A 15,407-nucleotide genomic window follows, 5' to 3' on the forward strand; every position below is an offset into this window, starting at 1 on the left:
GTGGCCAAGGGTGTTGAAATGTGACTGTCCTTAGACTATGAAAAGAATTCTATCAGAGTGAAGAATTAGTCCAATGCTTTGATGTACAAGAAATGTTAAACCTGTATCCTTATACTAATGGAAAGTGAATGACTGCAGCTAAATCAATTGTCCTCAAGTGGGTCAATCCTTGTATTGCAGGCTACTTTAGACCAATGCAGAGCTTATAGGGATCCATGGCACAATGGTGTGGGGAAAGTGATCTAGAAATTAAAGTGGATTTATTAACCCATAACCTAACCTCTACCACCCAGAGTAAGAGGTGTATGGGAACAGAATCAACCTGCAAGTATCCCTCCAACTCACACCAACCTGACTCAAAATCTAAGGATTCACAAGTGCCTACATTTGTTTACCATCTAATAGTGAGACACCCACACCCAACAAATTGAAAACTGCACACCACAATAGCCCAAATGGAAATCTGGTGTACTAAAAAGGCATTCCTAGTTTGATAAAAATCAAACATTTGTCAAATCTGAAGTCAAACCCCATCACAGGCCCAATAGCACAAAGCTAAATGGAATGAAATAATGAGTTAAACACTGGCATTGAAACCACAATAAATCAAAAGCTTAAAATCAAGTTTTATTAGCGAGTCAAAAGTTGGGTGGCAGATAAAAACAGAAATTACATTTATTTACAGTAGCACATGGTGCTGAAAGGCATAAGACTATACAAGAACACATTGCTATCAGAGAAAGGTGTGACATTATTTCAGAGAGACCAAATGCTTTGAAAAATTGAGAATCACATCGGATTTTAGCTGTGGAATGGTGCTGATCTTCATTTGCTTGCTGCTGGCATACTTGTTCTTAACCGTCTAGAATGAGGGGAGAAAATCCTGTTAGCGGAAGCTACAATGGCAATATTGAAACAGTTGCTTGGTGGAAAGCTATATATAAAGAACACTAGTTCACTCCAGACAGTCAATGAGAAATAAAAAACTTTTGATACCAAGGCAGAGTGGTCAGAAAAGGCATCCAAACCAATGCATAATGGCTTCAAAACTAAACCAATTGTGCCACAAAATGTAAAAGTGACAAGGGACATGACTGATGGAAGATACAAATGGAGTTCAAGTGTGATTCAAGAGGAGAAAAGACAAGGGAATACACAATAATGGTGGGATATGGAGGAAGTGTAGAGGAAGAGGGACATTGGAGTGCACCATAGCTAGAGTACAGCATTCAGTTCTGATCAGATTACTGATATTTGGTATTTAATTGATGTCAGATAAATGATCTAGCCAACGCTAGATCAGGGCTCGACAGAAAAGACAAAGATGCAAAAGCTGTGAATGTGAAAATGGTTTCAGGAATTGAGAAACTTCCATGACAGACTGGAGGCTGGGGACTGTTCTGTCAGTCAAGGGGAGAAAGGTTTGGACAGAAGAATAGATTGCAGAGATAAGAGAAATGTAGTTGAAAAGCAGCAATTGCTGCACAGGGGGTGGGGAACTCATGGTTAGAATCCGGACACTGCCTGGTAGGGGCAGGTCCTATCAGAGTATTTGAAAGGAGTGGGATTATTCTGAAAAAAAACACAGGGAAAAGATGGGGGTGCAGCACTTCTAGAGGCACAGATATGGGCAGCAGTGACAGTGGTTAGCACTGCTGCCTGTGCCAGAGACTGGGGTTTGATTCCCAGCTTGGGTCACTGACATTGTGGAGTTTGCATGTTCTTCCAGTGCCTGTGTATTTCCTCTGGGTGCTCTGGTTTCCTCCCAGAGGAAAGATGTGCAGGTTAGGTAGACTGGCCATGCTAAATTGTCCCTTAGTGTCAGGGGGACTGGCTAGGGTAAATACATGGGGTTAGGGCCTGGGTGGGATTGCATTCAGTGCTGACCTGATGGGCCAAATGGCCTCCTTCTGCACCTGCAGGATTCTATGAAATGGCCTCCCTTGTGCTGTAATCATAATTCCAGCCAAATTAGACTTGAACTCCTTTTCACCTTAAGAAAACTATGCTGGAATTCAACATTACTAGGAAAAAACAAAACAGTTGGGTCATTACACAGTCCAAAGGCCAAGAGCCCATATTTAATGACAGACGGAAAGCTTACCACATGCTTAGTAAGACCTTGATTGACCTTCACAACATTCTTGGCAATGTGCTCCATCACTGGATGAAGATCATCTTCTTTATAGGCCATGTAGTGCTGCAGAAGTGGTGTCTGAAAGAATTTGGTTGAAACAGTTAAACAGGTATAATGGAAGCCACTGTCAGCTAAATGGTGTTCATCTTTTAACTGGAGTCAATACTCACCCAGTCACCATTATTCAAGACTTTCTGAGCAAGACAAAAAGCAGCAGCAGCAATCTGGGATGGGAGATAATGCATCATCTCGTAGTCAACAATGGTCAGTTCCATCAGGTATTTAGCCAGAGTATGGTGTTCAGAGCTTACCTAGAGAGACAGGAAGCACATCAATAGTCACCTTTTAAAGAAAGTGTTTTTGTCAAGATTTTTGGCACTGATTTACAGTATGGTCAGATTTGCTTCAAGCTAATTCTTAAATTACTTACAGGATTTACTAGTGCTTAGTTGCGATAAATCTAGTCTGACTTGGTTATAATTCAGACTAGACATTAAAATGGCACTCTTGCTTGACAATACTTACTGGAACCAAAAGCATGAGGGGTTCAAATAAGCACAATCTACAAGACATTGCAATGTGCAAGATTGATACAGCACTTAAGTAGCATGAATATTTAAAGTGATTATAGCCAATGAAGCACTTTTTAAACCAGAGAATTCTTACTGTGCACAAAGAGGCCATCTAGCTAGAGTCTGCATCAACTCCCCAATAGGGCAGACCCAGGCCCTCCCCCATCCCTATAATGCATGCATTTATCATGAATAATCCACCCAACCTTTGTACTGTGGGAGGAAACCCATTTGGGGAATATGGAGTTTGCACACAGTCACCCAAGGCCAGAATTGAACCTGGGGTCCCTGGTGCTATGGGGTAGTGCCAATCACTCAGGTATTGTAGGAAATGTAGCAGCCACAATTTGGGAACAAGATCCCACAGTGAGGAGATAAAGACCAGCAATTCTGGCCGAGGGATAAATATTGGCAAGGACATTAAGATAACACCAAACCTGGCTGCTGTAACATAGTAGGGCCTCAGGATTGAGATTTGAACCCATAACCTAACTCTGAGCATGGAGCCACAATAGAGGTACCATCTTTCAGATGACATTAGAGGTTGCCCACTAAATCAGATGGGCATGCAATTTCCCCTTGTGGCATGACCAGGGTAAAAAGGAAGACATGTTGTACTGGAGCACAAGGACACGAGAAACTGCACAAACTGAAAGTGGTCTTTTCTTACCACACCAATTAAATTGCAAAGAATTACATTTCAGATCTTCGAAGAATCTTGGCTGGCAGAACACAAAGTGAAAGTCGACTTACTTCTGCAACTTTTGAAGACCTCCTCAGAAAGTGCAGAGGCAGAGGCCTGCCTAGAGAGAAGTTAAGCTTCCGGAGAATCTTCCTTTCCATCTCGCGTATTGCAGCTGTAGTGTAAGTGTTGTCTGTGACATAGACAAAGTCTCCAATTTCAGGAGGATACATTTCTTCATATTTGGACGCCACTAGCATTGCTGTCACACCAACAAGTTGTAGCTGGTTCTTAGTCACTGGATTATCCTGGAAAAAAAACAACAAACCAGTTAAGGAATTTTGCATTGTTACTGGACTATCCTCAAAACCAAGCCAAGAATGCTATATTAGAATGTATACAATCTCCTTCCTGTATTCCAACAAGCAGAACATCTGGTTCACTTGCAAGCTTGCTGATCTACAGACAAAACATGAATTAGGAGCAGAGATTTGGCCCTTTTGAGCCTGCTCTACCATTCAATAGGATCACGGCTGATCCGATTTTAACCTCTCCTACTCCTCCTCACCCACCCCACTCCCCCCAAATAAACTTTCACCCCCTTGCTTATCTACAAATATCTGCTAAAGCTTTTGCAGACGAGTTCAAAATGGGATTTCTCAACTGTCCAAAAATGGATGACCTTACTTTTGACAAACACATCCTTGTTTAAATTGCTTCATGGCATCAACCCTCAGAACCCCCAATTTAATTCTGAGCAATGGAAATTGAATACATCAGTATTCCTCCAGCTGCCTAGGTCCCATGCTCTTAAGTCCCTCCACTTTCCAACCCATAATTGCAATTTTTTAAAAAAGTATCAAGGCACATGTATCATGCATAGCCTCAAGTTACCATGTTGCTCCAATGCTAGAATTGGATTGTTGAGCTGGATATTACAAAGCCTCAATCTTCTAGATCAGGTTACTTGGTTTCAGTCTCCCCAAATGAATTCATTGCAGGATCTCTCATCTGAACCAAGTTTCTTTCACATGTGCTTCTTCAATCTTTGAAAAGTCTGACATGGGGTGGGGCAGAAATGCCAGATAAATAGATGTTTTGTACCCAATCCCCAGCTTCAATTGACACTTGCAGCCCCTTGTCCCAGAAATGCTGCTCAAGGAAAATGGCTTCCTCAATGCTAGATTGAAAACAACATACAAAATGGCTGCCATTAGGCGACTCAAAAAATGGAGCGCCACCTAGCATTTGCCCCTGAATGTAGGCTCATTTCACTCAAAAAAAACCACCAAGCTTCAAAGAGCCAGGTCTTTGTACAAAGACTGACTTTTAATGGATGCTGTAAAAAACCCACCAATCTTGATTCAACTACCAAACCCATTGCTACTAGTCTGCTTTGTTTGATCAGCTTTTAGCTCAGCTTCACTTGCACCAGGTTTGATCCTAGATTTCACTGACTCCTGTCTACAGAAAAGCACCAGCCCAATCACGATTTAAGAAAACTACCATTTTTACCTGAAGGAATCGATCAATGATGGACACTGTCATGTACAATGTTTCTTGGAGCAGCTGAAATTTTCTCTGAACCTGTACAAGCCAGTCGATTAGGATAGCACGCATATTCCCAGTTACCTCCCTTCCTTCCAAGTACTTCGGCTTCACTGACTGTTCCACCTTTTCAGAAAATAAATTTTGGTTAGGGTATTGCTCAAAAGTTATTCTTGCGACATTCAGCCATCAAAATTATTAATACAAACAGGGAAAGCTCATATCTTATCACAACTGTTCCTCTAGAAAAAGAGTGCAGAAAAGATTTGCTAGGATGCTACTGGGACCTGATGGTTTGTGTTACGAGAGGCTGGATAGACTGGGACTTTTTCCTCTGGAGCATACGAGGCTAAGGGGTGATCTTAGAGGTCTATAAAATAGTGAGGGGCATATATCAGCTAGATAGTGAATATCTTTTCCCAAAGGTAGGAGGGTCTAAAACTAGAGGGCATAGGTTTAAGGAGAGAGATACAAAAGGGTCCAGAGGGGCAATTTTTTCCAGAGGGTGGTGAGTGTCTGGAACAAGCTGCCAGAGGTAGTAGAGGCAGGTACAATTTTGTCTTAAAAAGTACTTACAGTCACATGGGTATAGAGGGATATGGACTGAATGCAGGCAATTGGGACTAGCATAGGGTTTTTTAAAAAAAAAGGCAGCATGGACAAGTTGGGCCAAAGGGCCCGTTTCCATGCTGCAAACCTGACTTTACAAGCCTCCCAATTCAAGGCCCTAGCAACATGCCAAATGGCCATTTAGGGGACTCAAAAATGAAGAGCCACCTAGCCCACCCCAGCACGCCCAAAAGATCACCTATAGAAGCTGCAAAGAACTGAAGATCTTTGTACACCATCTCCCTTCCCATCCTGAAAGGAATGGCAGCTGCTTTTTTCAGTTTCAATTTTCCCACACGAGGGGCTAGAATTGGGAACAACCAGATCAGTTAAAACAATGTCTGACCTCTAGCCGTCTCAAATATTTGTAGATGTCTTTAACATATTCACTGCATAACATGGGGTTGTCATCATCATCTGCATCAACATCTTTAACAGGAAGCAACACATCCGAGAAGGCTTGGCACAAATCTTCAGCAATACAGCCTGATGTTTCCATCAGGGATGGTGATGCTGGTACTTGTAACTGAAAAAAATTATAACTTAAAAACAGGCATCCTTTCCAAAAGTACAAGAATATTGCAACGATCATTCACACCAGTTAGAGCCATCTGCAATTAGCAGAGATTCCAGATTTTCTACCCATATCAAGAGTTAAATAAAACTAGCAATAGGGCGACACAGTGACTAGCACTGCTGCCTCAGTGCCAAGGACCCAGCTTGGGTCGCTGTCTGTGTGGAGTTTGCATGTTCTGTGTCTACATGGGTTTCCTCCCACAGATGTGCTGGTTAGGTGAATTGGCCGTGCTAAATTCTCCCCAAGTGCACCTGAGCAGGCGCTGGAGTGTGGCAACTAGGGGATTTTCACAGTAACTTCATTGCAGTGTGAATGCAAGTCTACTTGTGACTAATAAGAACAAGAACAATACAGCACAGGAACAGGCCCTTTGGCCCTCCAAGCCTGCGCCACTCATGTGCCATATTGCAAGTACACTTTACAATAAACCAATACAAGTTACAACAACCACAATTACTTAATGGTGGCCTTGTATCATATTGGAAGCAGTCCAGCATCTTTCCAGGCTTCAAATATTCACTGTTGGATTTATTACCTCAAATCAAAAATGTAGAAATTGTCTCAAGGGCTGAGGGTGAACAGGTTGTTTCACTTTCTCTGGGTCAAAATCCTGAAATTCCCTCTAATTGTGCTGTGGATATACCTAGGCCTCAGGGACTGCAGCAGTCAAGGCAGCAGCTCACCACCTTCTGAAGAGCAACAAGGGTGGTCAATAAGTACTGGCCTTGCCAATGAGAGAGAAGAGAATATTTTATAGAATCCCTACTGTACAGGAGACCATTTGGCCCATTGAGTATGTACCAACCCCAATCCCACCCAGACCCTATTCTCACAACCATGCATATTTACCCTGCTAATCCCCCTGACAGTAGGGGGAATTTAGCATGGCCAATCAACCTAACGCACACATTTTTGGGCTGTGGTAGGAAACACAGGGAGAAAGTGCAAGCTCCACACAGACAGTGACCAGAGGCCAGAATTGAACCTGTGTCCCTGGCGCTGATGCAGCAGTGCTAATCACTGCCACAAAGCTGTCCCATTTTCTCAAATGGTTTTATTTATTCTTTTATAGGGTGCGTGAAGAGTTCACCACATTATTGTGGGCCTGGATTCACATGGAGGCCAGATCAGGCAAGGACAACAGATTTCCTTCCCAAAAAGGAAAGGGAACTAGATGGGTTTTTAAATGGTTAAAGCAATGATAACACTATGGTCACCATTACTGAGGCTAGCTCAGTTCTAGAATTTAAATTCCACCAGCTGCAGTGGTGGAATTTGAACCTTTGTCCCCAGGACATTAGCCTGGGCCTATGGGTTGATAATCTTTGGAATTCTCTACCCCAGAAGATTATGGATGTACAATTGTGCATTTAGGCTGCAGGGTAGACTTATGGTCTCAGGGAGTCAAGGGATACAGAGAGTAGGCAAAGTGGAGTTGAAGGTGAAAATCAGCCGTGCGTTGAGTGGCAAAGCAGGTTTGACAGGCTGCGTGCGCGACTCCCATCTCCAGCCTGCAGTCAGAATTCAGGTAAGCTGCAAAGTTTGTTGCACTGCTATAACAATGAGCACATGTAAAGCTCACACTTGTTTCACCAGAAGAGCCATCTACACATTATGTTCTTTCAAAGTCAATTGTAAGGTATCACATTTGAAAACCAAATGCAAAACTTAATAGTAACAAATCAACTCCCCCTTAGTTGGGTTGCGGGGGCGCAGGGGCAGTAAGCAGCCAGGCAACCTGCTCTGGGAACTGACTTGACCCAATCTTGGGATGTATCTACATTTGATTTTCCTCAGGCCACAGACTTGAAGGACAGTCACAATAAAGCTATTTAGTACAGGTTAGAACACCAATGAGGATTATACCCTTATTGTACATAGTGCTTAATGTCAATATGTTTTTGCTTAATCACCCATTTTACAACTAGACTCATAAGCCACAGTAATATTTTACCTTTGGTATATCTTCATATTTTTCTGTTTGCACAACAACTGCAACTGGTTTGGTGAGCTTCTTCACTGGTTCCACCTTTGGGGCCACTGTACTTTTCCCCTGTAAAGTTGTAAATTTTGGCATAATTTCACAATTGGATACTAGATTCAGTAACCAAAATTCAAAATCATAAAACAAGGTGCTTTGGGAGGAGGAGGAGGGGGGAGGAAAGAGAGAGAGAGACTCAGGCATTGTTGGTCAAGGAAAATGTTACAGCGGTACTCAGGCAGGATAGATAGGGAGCTTGTCTACAGAGGCCCTATGGGTGGAGCTGAGAAACAGGAAAGGTATGACCACATTAATGGGCTTGTATTATAGACCACCCAATAGTCAGCGAGAATTGGAGGAGCAAATCAGCGGAGAGATAGCTGACAACTGCAAGAAACAAAGTTGTGATAGTAGGGGATTTTAATTTTCCACATATAGATTGGGACTCGCATACTGTTAAAGGTTTAGACGGGGTAGAGTTTGTAAAATGTGTTCAGGAGAATTTTCTACATCAGTATATAGAGGTGCCAACTAGAGAGGATGCGATATTGGATCTCCTATTGGGAAAGGAGTTAGGGCAGGTGATGGATGTGAGTGTGAGGGAACACTTTGGATCCAGTGATCATAATGCCATTAGTTTCAACCTGATCGTGGATAAAGATAGATCTGGTCCTCGGGTTGAAGTTCTGAACTGGAAAAAGGCCAAATTTGATGAAATGAGAAGGGATCTGGGAAGTATGGACTGGCACAGGCTGTTCTCTGGTAAGGATGTAAATGGAAAGTGGGAGGCCTTCAAAGGAGACATTTTGAGAGTGCAGAGTTTGTATGTTCCTGTCAGGATTAAAGGCAAAGTAAATAGGAATAAGGAACCTTGGTTCTCAAGGGAGATTGTAACACTGATTAAGAAGAAGAGAGAGTTGTATGAAATGTACAGGCAGCAAGGAACACATCAGATGCTCGAGGAGTATAAAAAGTGCAAGAAGCTACTTAAGAGGGAAATCAGGAGGGCTAAAAGACATGAGGTTGCTTTGGCAGACAGAGTGAAGGAAAATCCAAAGAGCTTCTATAGGTATGTTAGGAGCAAAAGGATAGTGAGGGATAAAATTGGTCCTCTTGAAGACCAGAGTGGTAGACTGTGTATGGAACCAAAAGAGATGGGGGAAGATACTAAATGGTTTTTTTGCATCCGTATTTACTGAGGAAACGGGCATGGAGTCTACGGAAATAGGGCAAACTGGTAGGGAGGCCATGGAACCTTTACAGATTAAAGGGGAGGAGGTGCTCGCTGTCTTGAGGCAAATCAGAGTGGATAAATCCCCAGGACCGGACAGGGTATTCCCACGGACCTTGAGGGAAGCTAGTGTTGAACTTGCAGGGGCCCTGGCAGACATATTTAAAATGTCAGTATTCACGGGGGAGGTGCCGGATGATTGAAGGGTGGCTCATGTTGTTCCGTTGTTTAAAAAAGGTTCCAAAAGAAATCCAGGAAATTATCGGCCAGTAAGTTTGACGTCCGTGGTGGGCAAGTTATTGGAAGGTGTGATAAGGGATAGGATCTACAAATATTTGGATAGACAGGGACTTATTAGGGAGAGTCAACATGGCTTTGTGCGTGGTAGGTCATGTTTGACCAATCTATTAGAGTTTTTCGAGGAGGTTACCAGGAAAGTGGATGAAGGGAAGGCGGTGGATGTTGTCTACCTGGATTTCAGCAAGGCCTTTGACAAGGTCCCTCATGGGAGGTTAGTTAGGAAGGTTCAGTCGCTAGGTATACATGGGGAGGTAGTAAATTGGATAAGACACTGGCTCAATGGAAGAAGCCAGAGAGTGGTTGTGGAGGGTTGCTTCTCTGAGTGGAGGCCTGTGACTAGTGGTGTGCCGCAGGGATCGGTGTTGGGTCCATTGTTGTTTGTCATCTATATCAATGATCTGGATAATAATGTGGTCAATTGGATCAGCAAGTTTGCTGATGATACAAAGATTGGAGGTGTAGTGGACAGTGAGGAAGGTTTTCAAAGCTTGCAGAGGGATTTGGACCAACTAGAAAAATGGGCTGAAAGATGGCAAATGGAATTTAACGCAGACAAGTGTGAGATATTGCACTTTGGAAGGACAAACCAAAGAAGAACGTACAGGGTAAATGGTAGGACTCTGAAGAGTGCAGTTGAACAGAGGGATCTGGGAATACAGGTACAGAATTCCCTAAAAGTGACGTCACAGGTGGATAGGGTCGTAAAGAGTGCCTTTGGTACATTGGCCTTTATAAATCGGAGTATCGAGTATAAAAGTTGGAGTGTTATGGTAAGGTTATATAAGGCATTGGTGAGGCCGAATTTGGAGTATTGTGTACAGTTTTGGTCACCTAGTTACAGGAAGGATGTAAATAAGATTGAAAGAGTGCAGAGAAGGTCCACAAGGATGTTGCCGGGACTTGAGAAGCCGAGTTACAGAGAGAGATTATTCCCTGGAGCGTAGAAGATTGAGGGGAGATTTGATAGAGGTGTATAAGATTTTGATGGGTATAGATAGAGTGAATGCAAGCAGACTTTTTCCGCTGAGGCTAGGGGAGAAAAAAACCAGAGGGCATGGGTTAAGGGTGAAAGGAGAAAAGTTTAAAGGGAATATTAGGGGGGGCTTCTTCACGCAGAGAGTGGTGGGAGTGTGGAATGAGCTGCCGGATAAAGTGGTAAATGCGGGGTCACTTTTAACATTTAAGAAAAACTTGGACGGGTTCATGGATGAAAGGGGTGTGGAGGGATATGGTCCAAGTGCAGGTCAGTGGGACTAGGCATAAAATGGTTCGGCACAGACAAGAAGGGCCAAAAGGCCTGTTTCTGAGCTGCAATTTTCTATGGTTCTATGATGCTTCAGATTGGGAGGGAAAAATGTGATGGGTTATATGCAGGTGGAAAAACAAAGAAAAAGGTCTGAGGGGGCAGGACAATTAGATATGAAGATGCCATGGAACAAAAGGCAAAGAGCATAGTAATGGTTGTAAAGATAAAATATTTGTCCAGAGAGAGCGCGAGAGATGAAATCAATGTGGAGCCCTGAAATTGTTCCTCAAGCTTGCACTGAGCTTCACTGGAACATTACAGCAGGCAGGGTCAGAAGGTGCGCGCAAGCTGGGAATTAAAATGGCAAGTAACCAGAAGCTCATCATGCTTGCAACTGAACCAAGGTGCTCGGTCTCTCGTAGAGGAGATTGCACCGAATGATGAATACAGTAATTCAAAATACAAGTAAAATCACTGCCTTACCTCCAGAGCGAGAGTGTTTGGGGCTTTGGACAGCAGGGAGAGGAGATGCATCCTGCGATTGCATTGAAAGGAGACAAGGGATTGGGGGATGAGCAAGAGGACCAAGGAATAGTTCCTTTGGAACACTGACTGCAAGGGAAAGCAGTTTTTGGTAGTGGCATCATGCAGAGCAATGATTCTTTGTGGAAGTTGGCTGGAAGTGATGACATGGGAAAATGTAGTTCTGGGCATGGGGTGGCTTAGACTAATTAGTTGGTAGCAAACTGCCAAAATTACATGTATAAAAGTTCAATATTGCTCCAATACTAACAAGATGCAAGCAATCAAACTCTTGCTAGGAATTCTCTAGCCTGGTAAAGGATAGGTTAACAATGCACAGCATACCTTTTTCAGAAGGACTTTTGCTCCTTGTGTCTTGTTTCCTATATCTACCAAAGCAGTTCTCGGCCGCAAGCCAAGTTTTGTTCCAGCTTTTGCTGGAATGACTTTTGGTTCAACATTGTCTTTCCCAACACGAGTAGCCTGTAAATTAAAATACTGTAATTGTCAGAATACTGAGTGACAAAGAGCCATACTAAAATGCACACCAATAGTATAGTAACAGCATAGGAGGCTTTCAGCCCATTTATGGATGTGCCAGCTCTCTGCAAGAGCAACCTGGCTGGTCCAATTCTTCAATCCATCCACTGCAGTACAAGTATGCACATGATACCCAATTCCAACATGCATAATGCCCAATCTACTGCTAACCAAGGGATTCACGTTTTATTGGATTAAAAATCATCTAGGGTAATTATCCATGACAAGAAGTGGTTTTTAATAAAATTAAGGGACATGAGCCTTAAAGGCTAGGCCAACATTTATTGCCCTAAAGGTGGTGGTAGTGAGCTGACTTCTTGAACCGCTGCAGTCCATGTCATGTATGTATACCCACAATGCTGTTAGGGAGGAACCAGATTCAGGATTGGCGGCACGGTAGCACAGTGGTTAGCACTGCTGCTTCACAGCTCCAGGGTCCCGGGTTAGATTCCCAGCTCGGGTCACTGTCTGTGTGGAGTTTGCACATTCTCCTCGTGTCTGCGTGGGTTTCCTCCGGGTGCTCCGGTTTCCTCCCACAGTCCAAAGATTGGCCAGGTTAAAAATTGCCCCTTAGAGTCCTGAGATGCGTAGGTTAGAGGGATTAGCGGGTAAAATATGTGGGGGTAGGGCCTGGGTGGGATTGTGGTCGGTGCAGACTCGATGGGCCGAATGGCCTCCTTCTGCACTGTAGGGTTTCTATAAAAAAAGGATGGGGAGTGGCTTGAAGAGGAAAGTCCAGGTGGTGGTGGTCCCATGCATTTGCTGTAATGAGTCCAGCATTGTGAGGACAGATTGGGACACAGAAAAAAAACACAGTTTGGCTGCAGATTTAACAACTAAATTTTCCAGGCGCTGGCTTGCCCAGTCTGGCTGAAACTAATCTCAGTTAAAGATGGAGGAAAGAAAATCTAAAAATCTTCAGCAGCAAAAACGGTCCCTCAAAGCTGATCTACCCTAACTAGAGATATCTAACAAGTGCAGAGGAATTGGTTACATGTAACATGCCACAGCACCTTCTGCTAATCATGCATTCACCTTTTGAGCATTTTCTAATAACTGGCCTCAAAAAAAGTTGATTCCAAGCTTATGCTTTCATTGCAGAGAGCAGCACAGTGGCAAGCACTACTGCCTCACAGCACCAGGGACACAGGTTCCATTCCAGACCGAGGAGTTTGTACATTCTCCCCGTGTCTGCATGGATTTCCTCCAGGTGCTCCAGTTTCCTCCCATTCCAAAGGTGTGCAAGTTAAGTGAATTGGCTATGCTAAATGCAGACGGTTACAGGGATAGGAGAGAGGGGGTATTCTTTCAGAGGGTCAGTGCAGACTCAAATGGGCTGAATGGCCTCTTTCTGCACTGTAGTGATTTAATGGAATAACAGTCAGCATTTTCATTGAATGAATAAAAAAATTTGGGGGAAAATCTATTTCACTTCAAACTTTTTCAGACGAGAAGACTGCCAAAACCGCAAGAGATTGCAATTTAATTCAGAAAAACACGACACTAATGGATTTATTTCTGTAATACAGTCAGGGCTGGGTTGAAGATCTGCAGGGACTGCCATTGGTGGGCGCGATATTCAAAAACTCAAATGTAGGGTTTAAACAGCACTTCCAGCCATGTGATCCAGCAGCCAGTCCACACTCACAGCTAGAGAGGATCCTCCCTTTCATTGCAACAGGGACAGCCGCCTAGCTACAGATAGAGTTGTCTCAGCACTAAACCCAGGACCAAAGCAGCAGCAACCCGGCTGTGGGTGGCACCATGCAGACCAACAACGCCAGGGCAAGCCAGAGGAAATCTCCAATGTGTGCAGGGACAGGGCAGCAATTCAGTCTCCTCTCCCCCCACCCCATAGAACACACCCCAGACCCCAGTGAACACCTAGCGCCGCTTTCTTAGCCATCCGCTATCAATAAACTTGGCCGCCCCTCACAAAGGGCGGAAGAGTAAAACCCAGAGCAGGGATTTAGATAACTGAACAGGAGCCTGTCCGCTCGGTCCGTTACAGCAATGTGCAGCCCCTCAATGCACGCTTGTACTTTATAAAAAGCGGCAGAACGGAGGAGATTTAACAAGTTACAAAGCCGGAGACGTTTAAACCGGACAGAAATCAGTTACATTACACACAGGAGCTGCTGAAATAAGAATTGAAATTTAATTTTACTGCTAACGCGCCCAGTTAAACATCGGGTGAATTAGTCATTTTAACAGCCCTCCCTTCCCCCAGTACCCCTCTCTCCACCATAACCCCCCTCCGGGATGCCCCTTCTTCCCCCAATACCCCTCCCTCCCGATAGCCTCCGCCTGCCCCAGCCCCCCCACCTTGCCCAGTCCCAGCCACCTTGGCCAGCCGCACGTTGCCCCGGCAGCCCCCCACCTTAGCCAGCCGCACAACCCCGGCCCCTTGCCCAAGCCCCCCACCTTGACCAGCTGCACACCCCCGACCCCCGCACCTTGGCCAGCCGCACAGCCCCAGCTCCCCCACCTTGGCCAGCCGCACAGCCCCAGCTCCCCCACCTTGGCCAGCCGCACAGCCCCAGCTCCCCCACCTTGGCCAGCCGCACAGCCCCAGCCCAGGCTCCCCCACCTTGGCCAGCCGCACAGCCCCAGCCCAGGCTCCCCCACCTTGGCCAGCCGCACAGCCCCAGCCCAGGCTCCCCCACCTTGGCCAGCCGCACAGCCCCAGCTCCCCCACCTTGGCCAGCCGCACAGCCCCAGCCCAGGCTCCCCCACCTTGGCCAGCCGCACAGCCCCAGCCCAGGCTCCCCCACCTTGGCCAGCCGCACAGCCCCAGCCCAGGCTCCCCCACCTTGGCCAGCCGCACAGCCCCAGCCCAGGCTCCCCCACCTTGGCCAGCCGCACAGCCCCAGCCCAGGCTCCCCCACCTTGGCCAGCCGCACAGCCATGCTCCTCCAGCGCTCTCTCCACAGACTGAAGCTGCCGGTCCGACTTCACATTTAAAATCCCCGCCGCCTGCGCTCATTCGCTGCCCTTCCACATTCCGCCGCCTCTGATTGGAGCAGCCCGCGCCTCTAGAATGCGTTGCCAGGGCGACGGGTTTGTCTGACATCACTCGTCTGTATCGGTTTGGCTGCTGCATTATTGGAAACAGAGCAGGAGGCAGCGGGGCTGGAGAGAGCTGGGGGCAGCGGGACTGGAGAGAGCTGGGGGCAGGGGGACTGGAGACAGGGGGACTGGAGAGAGCTGGAGACAGGGGGACTGGAGAGAGCTGGGGGCAGGGGGACTGGAGAGGGCTGGAGGCAGGGGGACTGAAGAGAGCTGGAGGTGGCAGGACTGGAAGCAGTGGGACTGGAAGAACAGGACTGCAGAGCTGGAGGCGGAGAGACTGGAGGCGGCAGGACCGGAGAGAGCTGCAGGGCAGGGGAACTGGAGAGAGAGAGACTGAAGGGACCTGCTTGCAGGGGGGTGGGGGAGCTGTTGCTGGGCACTCTCTAGCTT

General features: G+C 45.7%; 1 protein-coding gene across 1 annotated transcript; it reads right to left on the reverse strand.

Moving 5' to 3' along the window:
- Positions 1–606: 606 nt before the first annotated feature.
- On the reverse strand, positions 607–14,929 carry LOC144495107 (G2/mitotic-specific cyclin-B1-like). Its single transcript, XM_078214998.1, has 9 exons — positions 14,834–14,929; positions 11,751–11,888; positions 8,080–8,178; positions 5,895–6,074; positions 4,907–5,065; positions 3,463–3,699; positions 2,308–2,448; positions 2,105–2,215; positions 607–862 (listed from the first exon to the last, which is right to left on the reverse strand). The coding sequence occupies exons 1-9, from the start codon at positions 14,852–14,854 to the stop codon at positions 752–754; spliced, it is 1,197 nt and encodes a 398-aa protein (XP_078071124.1). The 5' UTR covers positions 14,855–14,929; the 3' UTR covers positions 607–751.
- Positions 14,930–15,407: the final 478 nt, after the last annotated feature.

The sequence above is a fragment of the Mustelus asterias genome, chromosome 6 (genome assembly GCF_964213995.1).
Source record: "Mustelus asterias chromosome 6, sMusAst1.hap1.1, whole genome shotgun sequence".
Classification (NCBI taxonomy): Eukaryota; Metazoa; Chordata; class Chondrichthyes; order Carcharhiniformes; family Triakidae; genus Mustelus; species Mustelus asterias.